The 16,938-nt window shown below is 49.3% G+C and overlaps 1 protein-coding gene across 1 annotated transcript in view; it reads left to right on the plus strand.

Moving 5' to 3' along the window:
* The window catches only part of LOC129709200 (seizure 6-like protein), a 95,756-nt gene that overhangs the window by 43,658 nt on the left and 35,160 nt on the right, over positions 1-16,938 (plus strand). The window contains 5 exon segments of the mRNA XM_055655391.1: positions 5,478-5,670; positions 7,386-7,571; positions 9,172-9,340; positions 13,247-13,413; positions 14,693-14,887. Of these exon segments, the coding sequence (XP_055511366.1) occupies positions 5,478-5,670; positions 7,386-7,571; positions 9,172-9,340; positions 13,247-13,413; positions 14,693-14,887 (910 nt within the window).

The raw sequence follows: 16,938 nt of genomic DNA on the forward strand, positions 1-16,938 counted from the left end.
ACACCTTTCACTGTTCTGTAAGTTTCAATGAGGTCCCCCTTCAACCTGGTGAGCAGAGGGGAAGGATATAGTTCTCAGCATTGTAACGCATCAGACTAAAACGAAAATGCCGTGTCTAACCGCGAGCTCTGTTACTCTACAGAGACGGGGCAGTGGGAACGTCGGGGGAATGCATGAAACGATATTGCATGCGCTGTCAGGATGATGAATGGGAGCGAGCGGATGACTGTCTACACTTGGAGCCATGGCAACAGAGGCCGATCTCTTGTGTGTTTCATTTTAGAAACATAGAAATTAGGTGCAGGAGTAGGCCATTCGGCCATTCGAGCCTGCACCGCCATTCAATATGGTCATGGCTGATCATCCAACTCAGTATCCCGTACCTGCCTTCTCTCCATACCCCCTGATCCCTTTAGCCACAAGGGCCACATCTAACTCCCTCTTAAATATAGCCAATGAACTGTGGCCTCAACTACATTCTGTGGCAGAGAATTCCACAGATTCACCACTCTCTGTGTGAAAAATGATTTTCTCATCTCAGTCCTAAAAGACTTCCCCCTTATCCTTAATCTGTGACCCTTTGTTCTGGACTTCCCCAATATCGGGAACAATCTTCCTGCATCTAGCCTGTCCAACCCCTTAAGAATTTTGTAAGTTTCTATAAGATCCCCCCTCCATCTTCTAAATTCTAGCGAGTACAAGCTGAGTCGCAGTTCACTCACAGTTCATCCTACCTGTCCAAGTCACTCATAGCTTCATAGCATCCTCCTCACAGTTCACACTTCCAAACAGCTTTGAGGAAGATAGGGCTCTTACAGATAGCGGAGCCAGGGGATATGGGGAGAAGGCAGGAACCCCTTCAGAATTTTGTACGTTTCTATAAGATCCCCTGACCCCTCTTCTAAATTCTAGCGAGTACAAACCTCCCAGTCTTTCCGTATACTCAAGTCCTGACATCCCAAGAGTCAAGTCAAGTCAACCTCAAGTGCACTCCCTCTTTGTCAAGAATACACATCCTCAGATGTAGTGAGACCAAAAAGTACGCAATGCTCGATGTGGTCTCACACAAAACCCTGTACAACAAATTATAAACACTGCTCATATACACACATCCTTCGTTAAAAGAATGGGCGCGGCACGCGATACAGCAGCAGGGTTGATGCCCTTCGGCCCATCGAGTCCACACCATCCAGTGATCGCCCTATCCTACACGCTGGGAACCATTTACAATTTTTACCGAAGCAGCATTCAACCTACAAACCTCCGCGCCTTTGGAGTGCGGGAGGAAACCGGAGCACCCGGAGAAAACCCACGCAGTCACATGCAAACTCCACACAGACAGCACCCGCGGTCAGCGTCGAACCCGGGTCTCTGGTGCTGTGAGGCAGCAACACTACCCGCTGCGCCACCAGTATTTCAAAATACAAATATACTTCCAAGTTGAATTTCTTCAAGACGGTGGCACAGCGGTAGAGTCGCTGCCTCACAGCGCTAGAGACCCGGGTTCGATCCCGACTCCGGCTGCTGTCTGTGCGGAGTTTGCACGTTCTCCCCGTGACCTGCGTGGATTTTCTCCGAGATCTTTTGTTTCCTCCCACACCCCAAAGACGTACAGGTTTGTAAGTTAATTGGCTTGGTATAAATATTAAAATTGTCCCAAGTGTGTATAGGATAGTGTTAGTGTGTGGGCATCGCTGGCCGGCACGGACTTGGTGGGCCGAAGGGCCTGTTTCCGCGCTGTATCTCTAAACTAATTTTTTTTTTTAATAAAGGTTGCCCAGGAATCTCGGTGAGATGGCGAATGCACTCAAATTGCAATATTTAAAACCGTTTCAATTGCCATGCCATCGTTTTATCCTTCCACCCACAACCAGTCAGAGTTCTGTCATTTTAATTCATTTCAGTTTGAGCTTGTGGCCATAATTTCACCAGCACTAAAACACCAATTCGAATAACTTCAATAAAATAATTACGCTCCTGACCTCGAACCCAAATGGATTTTACAGCTGGGTTTGATCAGAATATCATTCACACACAGAGTAATAAGGAATAGACACTTTAGTTTTCAAAATAGTCCTTCTATAAGCTAAGGTACTGACCGATTCACCTCTACCCCATTGCGGACATTGGACTTTGTCTCTGGAACTGATGCACTACACTGCTGAGAACTATATCCTGCACTCTGTATCTTCCCCTTTGTTCTGAAGATAGACACAAAAAGCTAGAGTAACTCAGCGGGACAGGCAGCATCTCTGGAGAGAAGGAGTGGGTGACGTTTCGGATCGAGACTCTTCTCCTTTGATCTACTTGTTGTGCCCCTTGCTTGGGTTGAATGATTGTCCCTCATTGTTAGGGTAGTGCCATTGTATGGGAGTCGCTGGTTGACGTAGACTGGGTGGGCTGAAGGGCCTGTTTCTGCACTGTATCTCCAAACTAAACTAAACCAACACAATATCTTGTCACTTTTTCCCCTTTGCTCTGTCAATGGTTCTTGCGGGTGGTGCAGCGGCAGCAGAGTTGCTGCCATACGGCGCCAGACACCCGGGTTTGATCCTGACCCCGGATGCTGTCTGTACGGAGTTTGCACGTTCTCCCCGTGACCGCGTGGGTTTTCTCCGGGTGCTCCGGTTTCCTCCCACACTCCAAAGACGTGCAGGTTTGTAGCGTAATTGCCCCGAGTGTTTAGGGTGTGAAACAGGGATAACTTATGGCCCCGTCCCACTGTACAAGTTAATTCCAAGAGTTCTCCCGAGTTTGCCCTGATTCGAACGCGGAGATTTACGGTAATGGCCGCTCGTCGGTACTCGGGGCTCTCGTGGACATTTTTCATCACGTTGAAAAATCTTCACGAGTCTTCCCGAGTACCTGCCATTAGCGCTAGCGCGCTAAGAGACGTCCCCGAGCTCCGACGTACCCGCTACGTTCATTCTCCGTGCTTACCACGAGTTTGATTATTTTTTTAAACTCGGGAGGGCTCTTGGAATGAACTCGCACCGTGGGACAGGGCCATGAGAATTAGTGTACGGGTGATCGATAGTCAGTGTGGGCCGAATGGCCTTTTTCCATGCTGTATCTCTGCACAAAACTATTTATGTACAGCATTATCTGATCTGTTTGGATGGCATGCAAAACGCAGCCTTTTTCTGTACCTCGGTACACATGGCAATATTAATTCCTGAACCTAAACTTGGGAAATAACTAAGTGGCCTCACTTCACATAGCAAAAGTACATTCAGATTTACAAATCAAGTACTAAGATTTTTTTTTTCTGCAATTGCAAATGTCTGTTTCCCTTTCCTTTGATTGGCTTTGGCAATGACTCCAGGAGATATTGCATACGGCACAGCGCTGAATTTAATTGAATTAGTTTGCATGGAAATTGAATTTCTCCGTCCTGGACGGCAATTAAAGGAATGACTTTTCTTGGATCATTGAACATGACTTTGTGCTGCGTGCTAGACATTTGTGACTCCAAAGAAGCGTGCAACGTCTACGAAAAGCGTAAACTCACAAGGTTAATTCCTGGGACTGGCGTATGCTGAGAGAATGGAGCGGCTGGGCTTGTACACTCTGGAGTTTAGAAGGATGAGAGGATATCTTATTGAAACATATAAGATTATTAAGGATTTGAAAACGCAGGAAACATGTTCCCGATGTTTGGGGAGTCCAGAACCAGGGGCTGCAGTTTAAGAATAAGGGGTTGGCCATTTAGACCAGAGACGAGGAAACACTTTTTCTCACATAGAGTTGTGAGACTGTGGAATTCTCTGCCTCGGAGGGCGGTGGAGGCCGGTTCTTTGGATACTCTCAAGAGAGAGCTAGATAGGGTCTTAACGATAGCGGAGTCAGGGGATATGGGGAGAAGGCAGGAATGGGGTACTGATTGTGGATGATCAGCCATGATCACATTGAATGGCGGTGCTGGCTGAAAGGGCCGAATGGCCTACTCCTGCGCCTATTGTCTATTGCCTATTGAAAAGATTTCAACCTATAGTTTAGTTTCGTTTCGAGATACAGCGCGGAAACAGGCCCTTCGGCCCATCGCGTCTGCGCAGACCAGCGATCCCCGCACACTAACACTAATGAAGTACTAACACACACTAGGGACAATTTACATTGACACCGAGCCAATTAACCTGCAAACCTGCATGTCTTTGCAGTGTGGGAGGTAATCGAAGATCTCGGAGAAAACCCACGCAGGCCACGGGGAGAACGGACAAACTCCGCACAGACAGCAGGGATTGAACCCGGGTCTCTGGCGATGCAACTCTACTGCTGCGCCACCATGACCGCCCACAGTTCAACAAATATAACTTGTTCCCCTCCTCTGCCCTAGTTCTTCTGACTCGTCTCTCATTAATTTAAAGTTTGTACACCTCGTTGTCACCTTCCCCTCAGCTAACTGTAAACCATTCTACATTCCCTTGGGCATTGTCTGCTTTGACCTGTCGTTTTCACACCTTACCCTTCCATATCTCTAAACTCCCTCTCATAGAAAATAGGTGCAGGTGGAGGCCATTTGGCCCTTCGAGCCAACACCGCCGTTCATTGCGATCATGGCTGATCGTCCCCAATCAATAACCCGTGCCTGCCTTCTCTGCATATCCCTTGATTCCACTAGCCCTTGTCTAAATCGAAGTTAGACAAAAAATGCTGGGGAAACTCAGCAGGTGAGGCAGCATCTTTGGAGAGAAGGAAATGGCGACGTTTCGGGTCGAGACCCTTGTTCAGACTGAGGAAGGGTCTCGACCCGAAACGTCGCCAATTCCTTCTCTACATAGATGCTGCCTCACCCACTGAGTTCCTTATTCTTAAACTGTGTGACCCCTGGTTCTGGACCCCCCCCAACATGGGGAATACTTTTTCCTGCATCTAGCCTGTCCAATCCTTTGAGAATTTTAGATGTCAGCCATCAGTGTTTGGGGTCTGTGTGCGCCGTTCAGGGCCTGTGCCACTTGCATGCGTTCGGCGCGACCAAACGTGGGCGCTTGAGGCGTACGGGCACCGTATATGGCCGCGCGGGGCCGGTCCCACTTAGAAATGCGGAGTTGTGCGGGGCTGGTCCCGACATCGCGCGGGGCTCCGTGAATCTGACAGTGTCCGAAATCTTCATGCGGCAATGGACTGTCGGCACGCAGGCGGATTGCGGACGTACGCAGCGTCTTGACGGCGTACGCCTAGCGCGTGGCATTGCGCGATGATGTCACCGCACGGCGTGGCATTGCGCGATGATGTCACCGCCCGACGCCGTGCGACACCGAAATTCAGTCGGCTCGCCTCCTGCCCAGCTGATTGGTAAGTATGACGCAAATGACCTCACGCGCGAACTTAGCGCGTATTTAGTGCGAACTTCACGTGAACTCCGCTTCCGTTTGGTTGCGCCAAACGCGTGCAATCGACAGGCCCTTTAGGCAGCAGCACGACCGCTATGGCCACCCTTGCCGCCCTTCACACGGTTGTGTTGTCCTTGGTTTCAGGTGAAGACGCTGAACCTCTCCGAGGGGGAACAACTGTCGATCCGCGGATTGGAGGAGGACAGGTGGATCGTTCTGGCAAATCAGGTGCTGCTGGTGGAAGGCCAGGTCATCCGCAGCCCGACCAACACCATTTCCGTTCACTTCCGCTCCTTCCAGTACGGCGGCATTGGGTCCTTCCGACTGCATTATCAGAGTAAGTGAAGGGCAATGAGTTGGGGAAACCGTCAGCGAGGAAGTTGTCGGGCCTAACTTCAGGCCGAGAGGGGCAGAGGAACGTCAACGTATCCACGGCCTCCAGAGATGTTGCCTGACCCGCTGAGTTACTCCGGCGCTTTGGGGGCTTTTTTTTTGTTTCTTTTTTTAAACCAGCATCTGCAGTTCCTTGTGACTCTATTTTGAAAGATGGCAGGTAGACAAAAATGCTGGAGAAACTCAGCGGGGTGAGGCAGCATCTATGGAGCAAAGGAATAGGCGACGTTTTGGGTCGAGTCCCTTCTTCAGGTCACGGGGAGAACATGCAAACTCCGTACAGACAGCACCAGTAGTCAGGATGGAACCCGGGTCTCTGGCACTGTGAGGCAGCAACTCTACCGCTGCGCCACCGTGCCGCCCCAGATGACCAAGGAATGGTGGACCGAGGAGGCCATTCGGCCCACTGAATCCATGCTAACCATCAACCCAATTTTTTGTTAAATTACCGATCATTTACACACGGGATAGTTATTTCATGTCCTGGATGTAAAATTAAATATTTTTCCAATTTCGGGCCCGTTTTAGATTTTACAGCAGTCGCTAAGATTTGCAATAATAAGCAACAAATCTGCATCAAATTCATATGCCGGACTATTTTTGGGAACTTCAAAATATATTCTTGGTTGACTGAATGTACAAGTCTGCTTGGGGCATGGTACATGGATGAACACACACGCAATCCCATTATCAATTCCATTATCTCGTTCAGGCCTGTCACTGCTTTACACTGTGATGCTTTAGTACAGTTTGGTTTAGAGGTACAGCGCGGAAACAGGCCCGTCGGGTCTGTGCCGACCAGCGATCCCCGCACACTAACACTGCCCCACACACACTAGCACCAATTTACAATTATACCAAGCCAATTAACCTACAAACCCGCACGCCTTTGGAGTGTGGGATGGAACCGAAGATCTCGGAGAAAACTCACGGGGAGAACGTGCAAACTCCGTACAGACAGCACCCGCAGTCGGGATCGAACCCGGGTCTCCGGTGCTGTAAACAACTCTGCCGCTGCGCCACGGTGACACGTATAATCCTGATATAGACTGGACACCTTTTGATTTCGTTTTAAGTTTCAGCGATACAGCGCGGACACAGGCCCTTCGGCCCACCGGGTCCGCGCCGACCAGCGATCCCCGCACACTAACACTATCCTACACACACTAGGGACAATTTTTACAGTTACAAAGTCAATTAACTTACATACCTGCACGTCTTTGGAGTGTGGGAGGAAACCGAATATCCCGGAGAAAACCCACGCAGGTCACGGGGAGAACGTGCAAACTCTGTACAGACAGCGCCCGTAGTCGGGATCGAACCCGGGTCTTTTGTCTACAAGTCTGTACGTTCTCCCCGTGACCTGCGTGGGTTTTCCCCGTGATCTTCGGTTTTCTCCCACACTCCAAAGACGTGCAGGTTTGTTAGTTATAATTGGCTCGGTGTAAGTGTAACATTGGCCCTAGTGTGTGTAGGATAGTGTTAGTGTGCGGGGATCGCTGCTAGGCTCGGACTCAATGGGCCGAAGGGCCTGTTTCCGCGCTGTATCTCTAAACTAAACCCCTAACCACTTTATAATGTAGATTAGTACAGGTGTCACAGTTTAGGGGGGAAAGGGTAAAAGATTTGAGTGTGGCTTTTATCATTTTTCTCCGGCAGTTTTCATGCTGAGTTGCAACTTTCCACGGAGACCTGACTACGGAGACGTGTCGGTCTTGGATCTGCACGCTGATGGCACTGCACACTTCCGCTGTAACCCTGGTTACCAGCTGCAGGGGTTGCAATCGCTGACCTGCATGAATGCATCACAACCGCACTGGAGCACCAAGGAGCCAAGCTGCAGAGGTGAGCATCGCAGAGTGTCGACACACACAGCTTTGGATTGCACTGGCTGTGGGGATAGGAGGGACAGAGAGAGATGGTTGATCAGCCGTGATTAAATGGGCTTGATGGGCCGAATGGCCGAATTCTACACCTACTCCTTATGACCATATGACACACACACACACACACACACACACACACACACAAACACACACAGGTTCTACACACACATGATAAACACACATTGACATTGACACACACGCTGAATCTCAAGGTGCCAACTCGAGAACGTCAGGTGACGTTTCCATGTTCACATTAGTGCTACATGATGTGTGTGTGTTGAAATTGATACAGAATGCTGGAGTATCGAGTTGGCACCTGTGTGTGTGTGTGTGTGTGTGTGTGTGTGTGTGTATGTATGTATGTATGTGTCTGCACACACATACACACACACGCGCGCACACGCACACTCATACACACACAGGCACACACACTTGTGCTTACACACACACACACGTGCTCACACACACATTCGCGCACACATACAATACAATACAAATTTATTATCATTTGAGCCCCAGTGAGACTCAAACGAAATGTTGTTTCCACAGTATGTGTACAAACAAGTGACATGTGTGTCTTACAGACATACACATGTGTTAAATTCACACTGCATATCCATCATGTGTGTGAAGCCACTGTGATGGAAGGCAAGTATGTTTTGTCCGTGAATGTTCTCCGTGTCTCTATGATGTGTAAGTGTCTGTGCGGGCGATGATGAGTCCCATGTGGCCATTTTAGTGGCCGCGTGGGGCGATTTACGGTCCTGTAAAACAGGCATAAAGGTCTGCAAAGTGCCACAGGTTGGAACCCTCCTCCGGGCGTCGTGGGGGTAGTGACTGGCTCCACGGCCATGAACCTACAAACCCGGGCGATGGAGTGTGTCCCGGTCCGGGTTGTTCCAACCCCGCAGGACACCGGCTGGAGAAGTCGCGTTGCAGGGAGCACCGGGAAGCGGTCTCTCTCTCTCCTCCCAGATTGTCCCGTGAGCTCCCGATGTCCCAGTCCACCTGAGACCTGCGGCTGCGTCTTGCTGAGCCTCCGAGCCCCCATGGCGGTAAGGTCGAGTCGCAGGTCCTTGTCAACCAGCCGCTCCCCACGCTCCGAGGCCGAACAGGCCCCCGACGATGGTGAGTCCGCAGATCCGCAGTCACAACGACTGGGAGGCCCCGGGTCGTTCAGGTTGGAGGCTCTCCGGTCGTCTAGGCTCCATGCCACTGGATCCGAGACCCGACAGGGAAAAAGTGTGGGGTGGCTGTCTGCACCGTCTCCCCACGGGAACAAAGTTTAAACAGTTTCCCCCTCCACCCCCCCCCCCCCCCCCCCCTCCCCACATGACCACATTTAAAAATACTATTAAAAAACACCAAGTCACTACGTTTTAGGATTGCTAGACAAAAAATCCCAAAAAAAAAACAGACAGGCTGTAGGGGCCGCTGCAACGGGTGAGTCGCGCCGCCAGGTACATACATACATACGGTATGGACACACACAAATGCACACACACACATAAATGGTTTCTCTAAACAACACGCACCCTCTCTCCTTCTTCTCTCCTCAGCGCTCTGTGGTGGGACGATATCTAACGGCACTATAGGAAGAGTGTTGTCGCCCAATTACCCCGCCAACTACAGCAACAACCAGACCTGCACTTGGACCATCGCTGGAACCAAAGGGCAGAAGTTCCACATGCATTTTGAGAAGGTTTCACTCGCTGGGAAGGAGGACAGGTGAGAGTAGGTGCTGGCCCCCCCTCTTCCTTGCCTCCCTCAACTCAAATTGCTGCTATTGCTGCGATGAACTTTCACCAGGTGATGCACTCTCTCTCTCTCTCGCTCTTGAGCGCACGGTGGCACAGCGGTAGAGTTGCCGCCTCACAGCGCCAGAGACCCGTGTTCGATCCAGACCACGGGTGCTTGTCTGTGCGGAGTTTGTACGTTCTCCCCGTGACCCGCGTGGGTTTTCTCCAGGCGCTCCGGTTCCAACCTGCACTCTAAAGATGAGCAGGTTTGTAGGTTAATTGGCTGGCTACAAATGTATAAATTGTCCCTAGTGTGTGTAGGATGGTGTCAGTGTTAGTGTGCTGGTCGGCGCGGACCCGGTGCGTCGAAGGGCCTGTTTCCGCGCTGTATCTCTATCTCTACTGTATCTCTAACAAAATTGGGAAGAAATTGGAGTTAGATTTAGCTCTTGGGGCTGTAGGAATCAAGTGATATGGGGAGAAAGCAGGAATGGGGTACTGATTGTGGATGATCAGCCATGATCAAATTGAATGGCAGTGTTGGCTCAAAGGGCCGAATGGCCTGTTTCCGTGCCGTACCTCAAAAGTAAAATGGTTGGTGTCTGCCAATAGCCTACACGTACTCAATCGCTGCGCAAGAGAGTATTGAATGCGACAGAACTTAATTCTTTGTTTAAGAAGGAACTGCAGATGCTGGAAAATCGAAGGTAGACAAAAATGCTGGAGAAACTCAGCGGGTGAGGCAGCATCTATGGAGCGAAGGAAATAGGCGACGTTTCGGCTCGAGACCCTTCTTCAGACTGATGTAGGTGGGAGGGGGGGGGGAGAAGAAAGGAAGAGGCGGAGACAGTGGGCTGTGGGGGAGCTGGGAAGGGGAGGGGAAGGAGGGAGAAAGCAGGGACTACCTGAAATTGAAGAAGTCAATGTTCATACCGCTGGGGTGTAAACTACCCAAGCGAAATATGAGGTGCTGCTCCTCCAATTTACGGTGGGACTCACTCTGGCCATGGAGGAGGCCCAGGACAGAGAGGTCGGATTGGGAATGTGAGGGGGAGTTGAAGTGCTGAGCCACCGGGAGATCAGGTTGGTTATCACGAAACGAGCGGAGGTGTTGGGCGAAGCGATCGCCATTGGTTTGTTTGTTAATTGTTTGTTAATATTGCTACTTGCCAGAGAAGCAATATCTTCTCCTGAAATCCTTCTATCGAGGTGATCTATTGCAACTGAATATGCTGTGAAATGATGCATATGACAAGTGGAAAATTAGTCAGGGGGAATATGAATAATAGGGACGGGATTATATCTTCCACTGAATGATCCCGCTTCATTGTAAAGAACTCCCCCTGAAACCATACTAAATACATTTAAACTCTGGCTAAAATTAGCTTCCTCTGAACAATAGCTATTTTGTCCAGCGTCTCGTCACACATGTTGAAGCAGGTGAAGGAACATCAAATTATTCAAAGACAAATGTAAAAATATTAATAACATTATAAAATTATGCATTCATTTAAAAACACAATTAACTTTTCGGAATTATGCAATTGATAATGAAGGTGCTAATTAAATAAACTATTAGATAATATAATAATGAAATGGACAATACTTTAGGGCGGCATGGTGGTGCAGCTGCTGCCTCACAGCGCCGGAGACCCGGGTTCGATCCCGACTACGGGTGCTGCCTGTACGGAGTTTGCACGTTCTCCCCGTGACCTGCGCGGGTATAATCCGAGATCTTCGGTTTGTGGGTTAATTGGCTTGGTGTAAGTGTAAATTGTCCCTAGTGGGACGGGCAGCATCTCTGGATAGAAGGAACGGGTCCCTAGTGTGTGTGCAGTGTAGTGTTAGTGTGCAGGGATCGCTGGTCGGCACGGACTCGGTGGGCCAAAGGGCCTGTTTCCTGGAGCTGTGTCTCGAAAACTAATCTAAACTAGACTGCCAACTGTTAATAAAAGTCAGCAGCCTTTTTCAAATGAGTGGGTCGGATAAGATCTCACCATGAGTCAGAAGTGACATTCACGGACTAAAATGTTACCAAATGCATCAGATGTTGGAGGTAAAGTTCATGGTGAGGTTGGAAGGGCCAGATCATGTCTACAGCATCATAGAGTCTCGCAACAGGACAAGCTAATCAATAGTTAACAAAATCAGAAGGAGTTGGAACCTCTTATGCCAGCAATGCAATAAAAAACCTGAAGAAAATGTATAAAGGATAGATGAGGTGAGTGATGGGATGGTAGTATAGTTCTTTGTAATAGAGTCGTACACCACAGAAACAGGCCCTTCTGCCCAACTTGCCCACGCCAACCACTATGCCCCATCTACGCTAGCCCCATCTGCATGCGTTTGGCCGTATCCCTCTCAACCTGTGACGGGACCGCGGTAGAGTTGCTGCCTTGTAGCTCTTACAGCAGCGGAGAACCGGGTTGGATCCCGACCACGGATGCTGTCTGTGCGGAGTTTGCACGTTCTCCCCGTGATCTTCGGTTTTCTCCCACACTCCAAAGACGTGCAGGTTTGATGGTTAATTGGCTTGGGTTTGTACACTTGGTATAAGTGTAAACTAGTTCAGACCCTTCAGTCTGAACAAAATTTCGTTGCCTTGCAGTCATACGTATAATAAAAATGACAAAAACACACACAATAAACACAAATTTAACATCCACCACAGCGAGTTCACCAGGCACCTCCTCACTGTGATGGAAGGCAAAAGTCCTTGTCTCTTCCCTCCTTGTTCTCCCTCTGCTCCGAGCCGACCTGTGAGCTCCCGACGCTGTCGTCCTCCGAGGTCGGGTTGCCGCTGACGCCGGAATGCCACAGCTGCGATGTTGCCGCTGGGACGTGCCCCAGCTCCGAGGCCGCCAGGTCGGGTTGCCGCTGACGGAGACGGAACGACGATACACAAGAGAAGTCGCATCCCCGAGAGACCAAGAACACCTTTTGTCAAGCTGGTCAACAAGCTGTCACATACCCAGCTCCGAGTGGCAATGCCGCCAAACTCCAAACAAATTATAAACCAATCATATTATTTACATAATAAATAATAGACGGAGTCCTGTAGAGTTAGTCACTGGTGAGAAAGGGTTTACAGTCCGAATTGCCAAGAGAACTTCGCATCCACTGCATGGCCCGAGGCGTTTGGACCGTAGGAACAGTCCGTTGCAAAGGGGTCTCTCATGACCTTGCACCTCCCCCCCCCCCCCCCCACACACAACATAATAAATGAAACCCAAAAATTAACTAAAACAGGACAAAAGAACAAACAAAAAAAGGAAAAACAAGCGGACTGCAGGCGAGCCGCAGCTGCTAATGCAGCGCCGCCATCTTGATCGTTGCTCGTGTGTGTGTAGGCTTGTGTTGAAGTGTGGGGATGGCTGGTTAGTGGGCCGGGGGGGCCTATATCCACACTGTATCTCTAAACCAAAATAATCGAAACCTGTCCTGGCCAAATATCTTTCAAATGCTATTATAATATCTGTCACATCAACCTGCTCCAGCAACTCATTCCATAGAAAATGATTCAATTCAATAATTCCCGGGATGGCGGGACTGTCACACGCTGAGAGAATGGAGCAGCTGGGCTTGTACACTCTGGAGTTTAGAAGGATGAGAGGGGATCCTATTGAAACATATAAAATGATTAAGGGTCTGAAGAAGGGTTTCAGCCCGAAACGTTGCCTATTTCCTTCGCTCCATAGATGCTGCTGCACCCGCTGAGTTTCTCCAGCTTTTTTGTGTACCTAAAATTATTAAGGGTTTGGACACTCTATTCCTTTTCTCCAGAGATGTTGTTTGACCCGCGGAGTTACCCCAGCTTTTTGTGGCTATCTTCAAACTAAACTGTACTTCATCCGATCAGTTTCACAGTTCCCTGATTTCCTCCTTTGTTGCTTAGACTCATCATCTACAACGGACAGGACACCAACTCCGCCGTGTTGTACGATTCCTCACGGAACGAATATTTCCCTCTGGAAGGTCTAATCAGCAACGGGCGCTTTGTCCAAGTCGAGTTCACCTCCGATGAGACGGCAACTGCGGGAGGGTTCAACATTCGGTACGAAGGTAGGAAATAATGTTTCAATTCAAATCCTGCAATCCTTTGGGGCAATGAACTCTCAGCTCAAAGATGTTGCCAGGACTTGAGGGGCCTGAGCTACAGGGGGAGGTCGAGCAGCCTACGGACTCTATTGCTTGGAGCGCAGGAGGATGCGGGGTGATCTGATAGAGGCGTACAAAACCCGTGAATTGAATGGCGGAGTAGACTTGACGGGCCGAATGGCCTAATTCTACTCCTATCACTTATGACCTTGGGTTGATCTGTCTGAAGAACGGAGATGAGGAAAAACTTTTCCACCCAGAGACTGGGGAATCTGTGGAATTCTCTGCCTCAGAAGGCAGCGGAGGCCAATTCTCTGGATACTTTCAAGAGAGAGTTAGATTGAGCTGTTGAAGATAGCGGAGTCAGGGGATGTGGGGAGAAGGCAGGAACGGGGTACTGATTGTGGATGATCAGCCATGATCACAGTGAATGGTTACAGAGTTAACTAAGTTACAGAGATAGGTTGAATAAGTTAGGTCTTTATTCTCTGGAGCGCAGAAGGTTAAGGGGGGACTTGATAGAGGTCTTTAAAATGATGAGAGGGATAGACAGAGTTGATGTGGACAAGCTTTTCCCTTTGAGAATAGGGAAGATTCAAACAAGAGGACATGACTTCAGAATTAAGGCACAGAAGTTTAAGGGTAATATGAGGGGGAACTTCTTTACTCAGAGAGTGGTAGCGGTGTGGAATGAGCTTCCAGTGGAAGTGGTGGAGGCAGGTTCATTGGTATCATTTAAAAATAAATTGGATAAGCATATGGATGAGAAGGGAATGGAGGGTTATGGTATGAGTGCAGGCAGGTGGGACTAAGGGGAAAAAAGTTGTTCGGCACGGACTTGTAGGGGCGAGATGGCCTGTTTCCATGCTGTAATTGTTATATGGTTATATGGAATGGCGGTGCTGGCTTGAAGGGTTCCTGCACCTATTGTCTATTGTCTGTGACCCGAAACGTTGCCTATTCCTTTCCTCCAGAGATGCTGTTTAAGACGGAACTGCAGATGCTGGAGAATCGAAGGTGGACAAAGTTTCTGGAGAAACTCAGCGGGTGCGGCAGCATCTATGGAGCGAAGGAAAGAGGCAGCGTTTCGTCCCAAGGACGAAACGCTGCCTCTTTCCTTCACTCCATAGATGCTGCCGCACCCGCTGAGTTTCTCCAGCAATTTTGCCTCCATCTCAGTCGTTGCATGCTTTCCTCCCTCTCTCCCCAACTGAGCGCGGCAATGTCTTGCTTCCCCCGCCAGCCTTCGAGCGCGGACACTGCTTCGAGCCGTACCTGCAGAATGGGAACTTCACCACGACCAGCCCGTCCTACAGCGTTGGATCGGCGGTGGAGTTCAGCTGCGACCCTGGTTACACCATGGAGCATGGATCACCCACCATCGAGTGCATCGACATCAGGGACCCTTACTGGAATGGAACGGAACCGCTCTGTAGAGGTAAAGTTCTGACACTTGCTATTGAGGGAGTGCAGCGCAGGTTCTTGGTTCTTGGTTTCTTGGTCCTCCAAAATATTCCAAATGGAATTTAAACTGGAGGTGGTGGAGGGAGGACTTAAGCCAGAAAGGGTTATTGGGAAGAAAGAGCTACTTTAAATTTAGTTACCCAAGCAATCGTTCCAGGTGCGACAGAGGTTCGTTCCAGGTGCGACAGAGGTTTACCTGCATCTCTTCCAACCTCATCTATTGCGTCCGCTGCTCTAGATGTCAGCAGATCTATATCGGTGTGAGACCAAGCGGAGGTTGGGCGATCGTTTCGCCGAACACCTCCGCTCGGTCCGCAATAACCAAGCTGACCTCCCGGTGGCTCAGCACTTCAACTCCCCCTCCCACTCCGTCTCCGACCTCTCTGTCCTGGGTCTCCTCCATGGCCACAGCGAGCAGCACCGGAAATTGGAGGAACAGCACCTCATATTCCGTTTGGGGAGTCTGCACCCCCGGGGCATGAACATCGAATTCTCCCAATTTTGTTAACGATCCCCCAGCCTTCGGGCTCCTCCTCCTTTTCCCTTTCTGTACCCCCGATCAGTCTGAAGAAGGGTTTCGGCCCGAAACCTATTTCCTTCGCTCCATAGATGCTGCTGCACCCGCTGAGTTTCTCCAGTGTTCTAAAATTTAGTTGCATCTGGCGACCTATAGATGGGTGGAGGTATTCCAGCCGGTTCGAGATCCCGCTTGTTCGGTGGCGCTGAAGGTAGCCGGTTCGAATGTGCATACTGTCGTTGTGTCCTTGGGGCAAGACACTTCACCCACCTTTGCCTGTGTGTAAATGTAATGTAATTATGTGAAGCACTTTGGGGTCAATGCAAGTTGACTAAAAATGTGCTATATGAATAAGATTATTATTATTATTACACATCTGTCTTTGTAGCTGGGATCACAAATTAAATCGAGTGCCCTCGTCCGCTCCTAATTGGTTTGGGTTTCAAAGTTCAAAGTGAACTTTATTGTCAATTCAAATAAATTGGATTGAAATTGGGTTTCCCCATACTCCAAATGTGCAAGTAATATTTATAACACAGACAGACAATATACCAATAAGATAGGCAATATACATGATTTAAAATATTCACAGTGTGCCAGAATGTAGTAACGTTTTGAGGTATGTTATTAAAGTGCAATAATAAAGGTGCAATATAGAAAAGTGCAAATAGCATACTGCAGACATTGAGTTAAAGTTAAATGTTCATGGAATTTTCTTGAGTGTGTTGAGTAATCTGATGGCCTGAGGTAAAAAGCTGTTTTTGAATCTGGTGGTTTTGCTCCGCATGCTGCGGTAGCGCTTGCCAGATGGTAGGAGAGTGAACAGTTTGTGTGCTAGTTTGGTGTAGGTCTTGTAGTCTATGTCGAGCTGACCATTTAACATTTTGTAAAAAAACAGGCCAAACGGTGAGCTTCACGTCCGTCTTGGAGAGGGTTCCTTCCACCCCAGAGAATTCAGAAGTTTGGTGACACTTGCTTCTCTCTCATAGGTGTTAGTAACAAATCGAACAAAACGAGGTTCACCCGGTTAATTCCCGGGATGGCGGGACTATCATATGCTGAGAGAATGGAGCGGCTGGGCTTGTGCAGTCTGGAATTGGGAAATGATGAGAGGGGACCTTATTGAAACATATAAGATTATTAATGCCCCTGTCCCACTTAGGAAGCCTGAACGTAAACCTCTGGAGACTTTGCACCCCACCCAAGGTTTCCGTGCGGTTCCCGGAGGTTGCAGGTGGTTGCCGGAGGTTGCAGCTAGTGGAAGCGGGTAGTGAGACTGACAAAAACCTCCGGGAACCGCACGGAAACCTTGGGTGGGGCGCAAAGTCTCCAGAGGTTTCCGTTCAGGTTTCCTAAGTGGGACAGGGGCACTAGGGGTTGGACATGCCAGAGGCAGGAAACATGTTCCTGATGTTGGGGGAGTCCAGAACCAGGGGCCACAGTTTAAGAATAAGGGGTAAGCCATTTAGAACGGAGACGAGGAAACACTTTTTCACCCAGAGAGTTGT

The sequence above is a fragment of the Leucoraja erinacea genome, chromosome 25, assembly GCF_028641065.1.
Source record: "Leucoraja erinacea ecotype New England chromosome 25, Leri_hhj_1, whole genome shotgun sequence".
In the NCBI taxonomy this organism is placed as follows: domain Eukaryota; kingdom Metazoa; phylum Chordata; class Chondrichthyes; order Rajiformes; family Rajidae; genus Leucoraja; species Leucoraja erinaceus.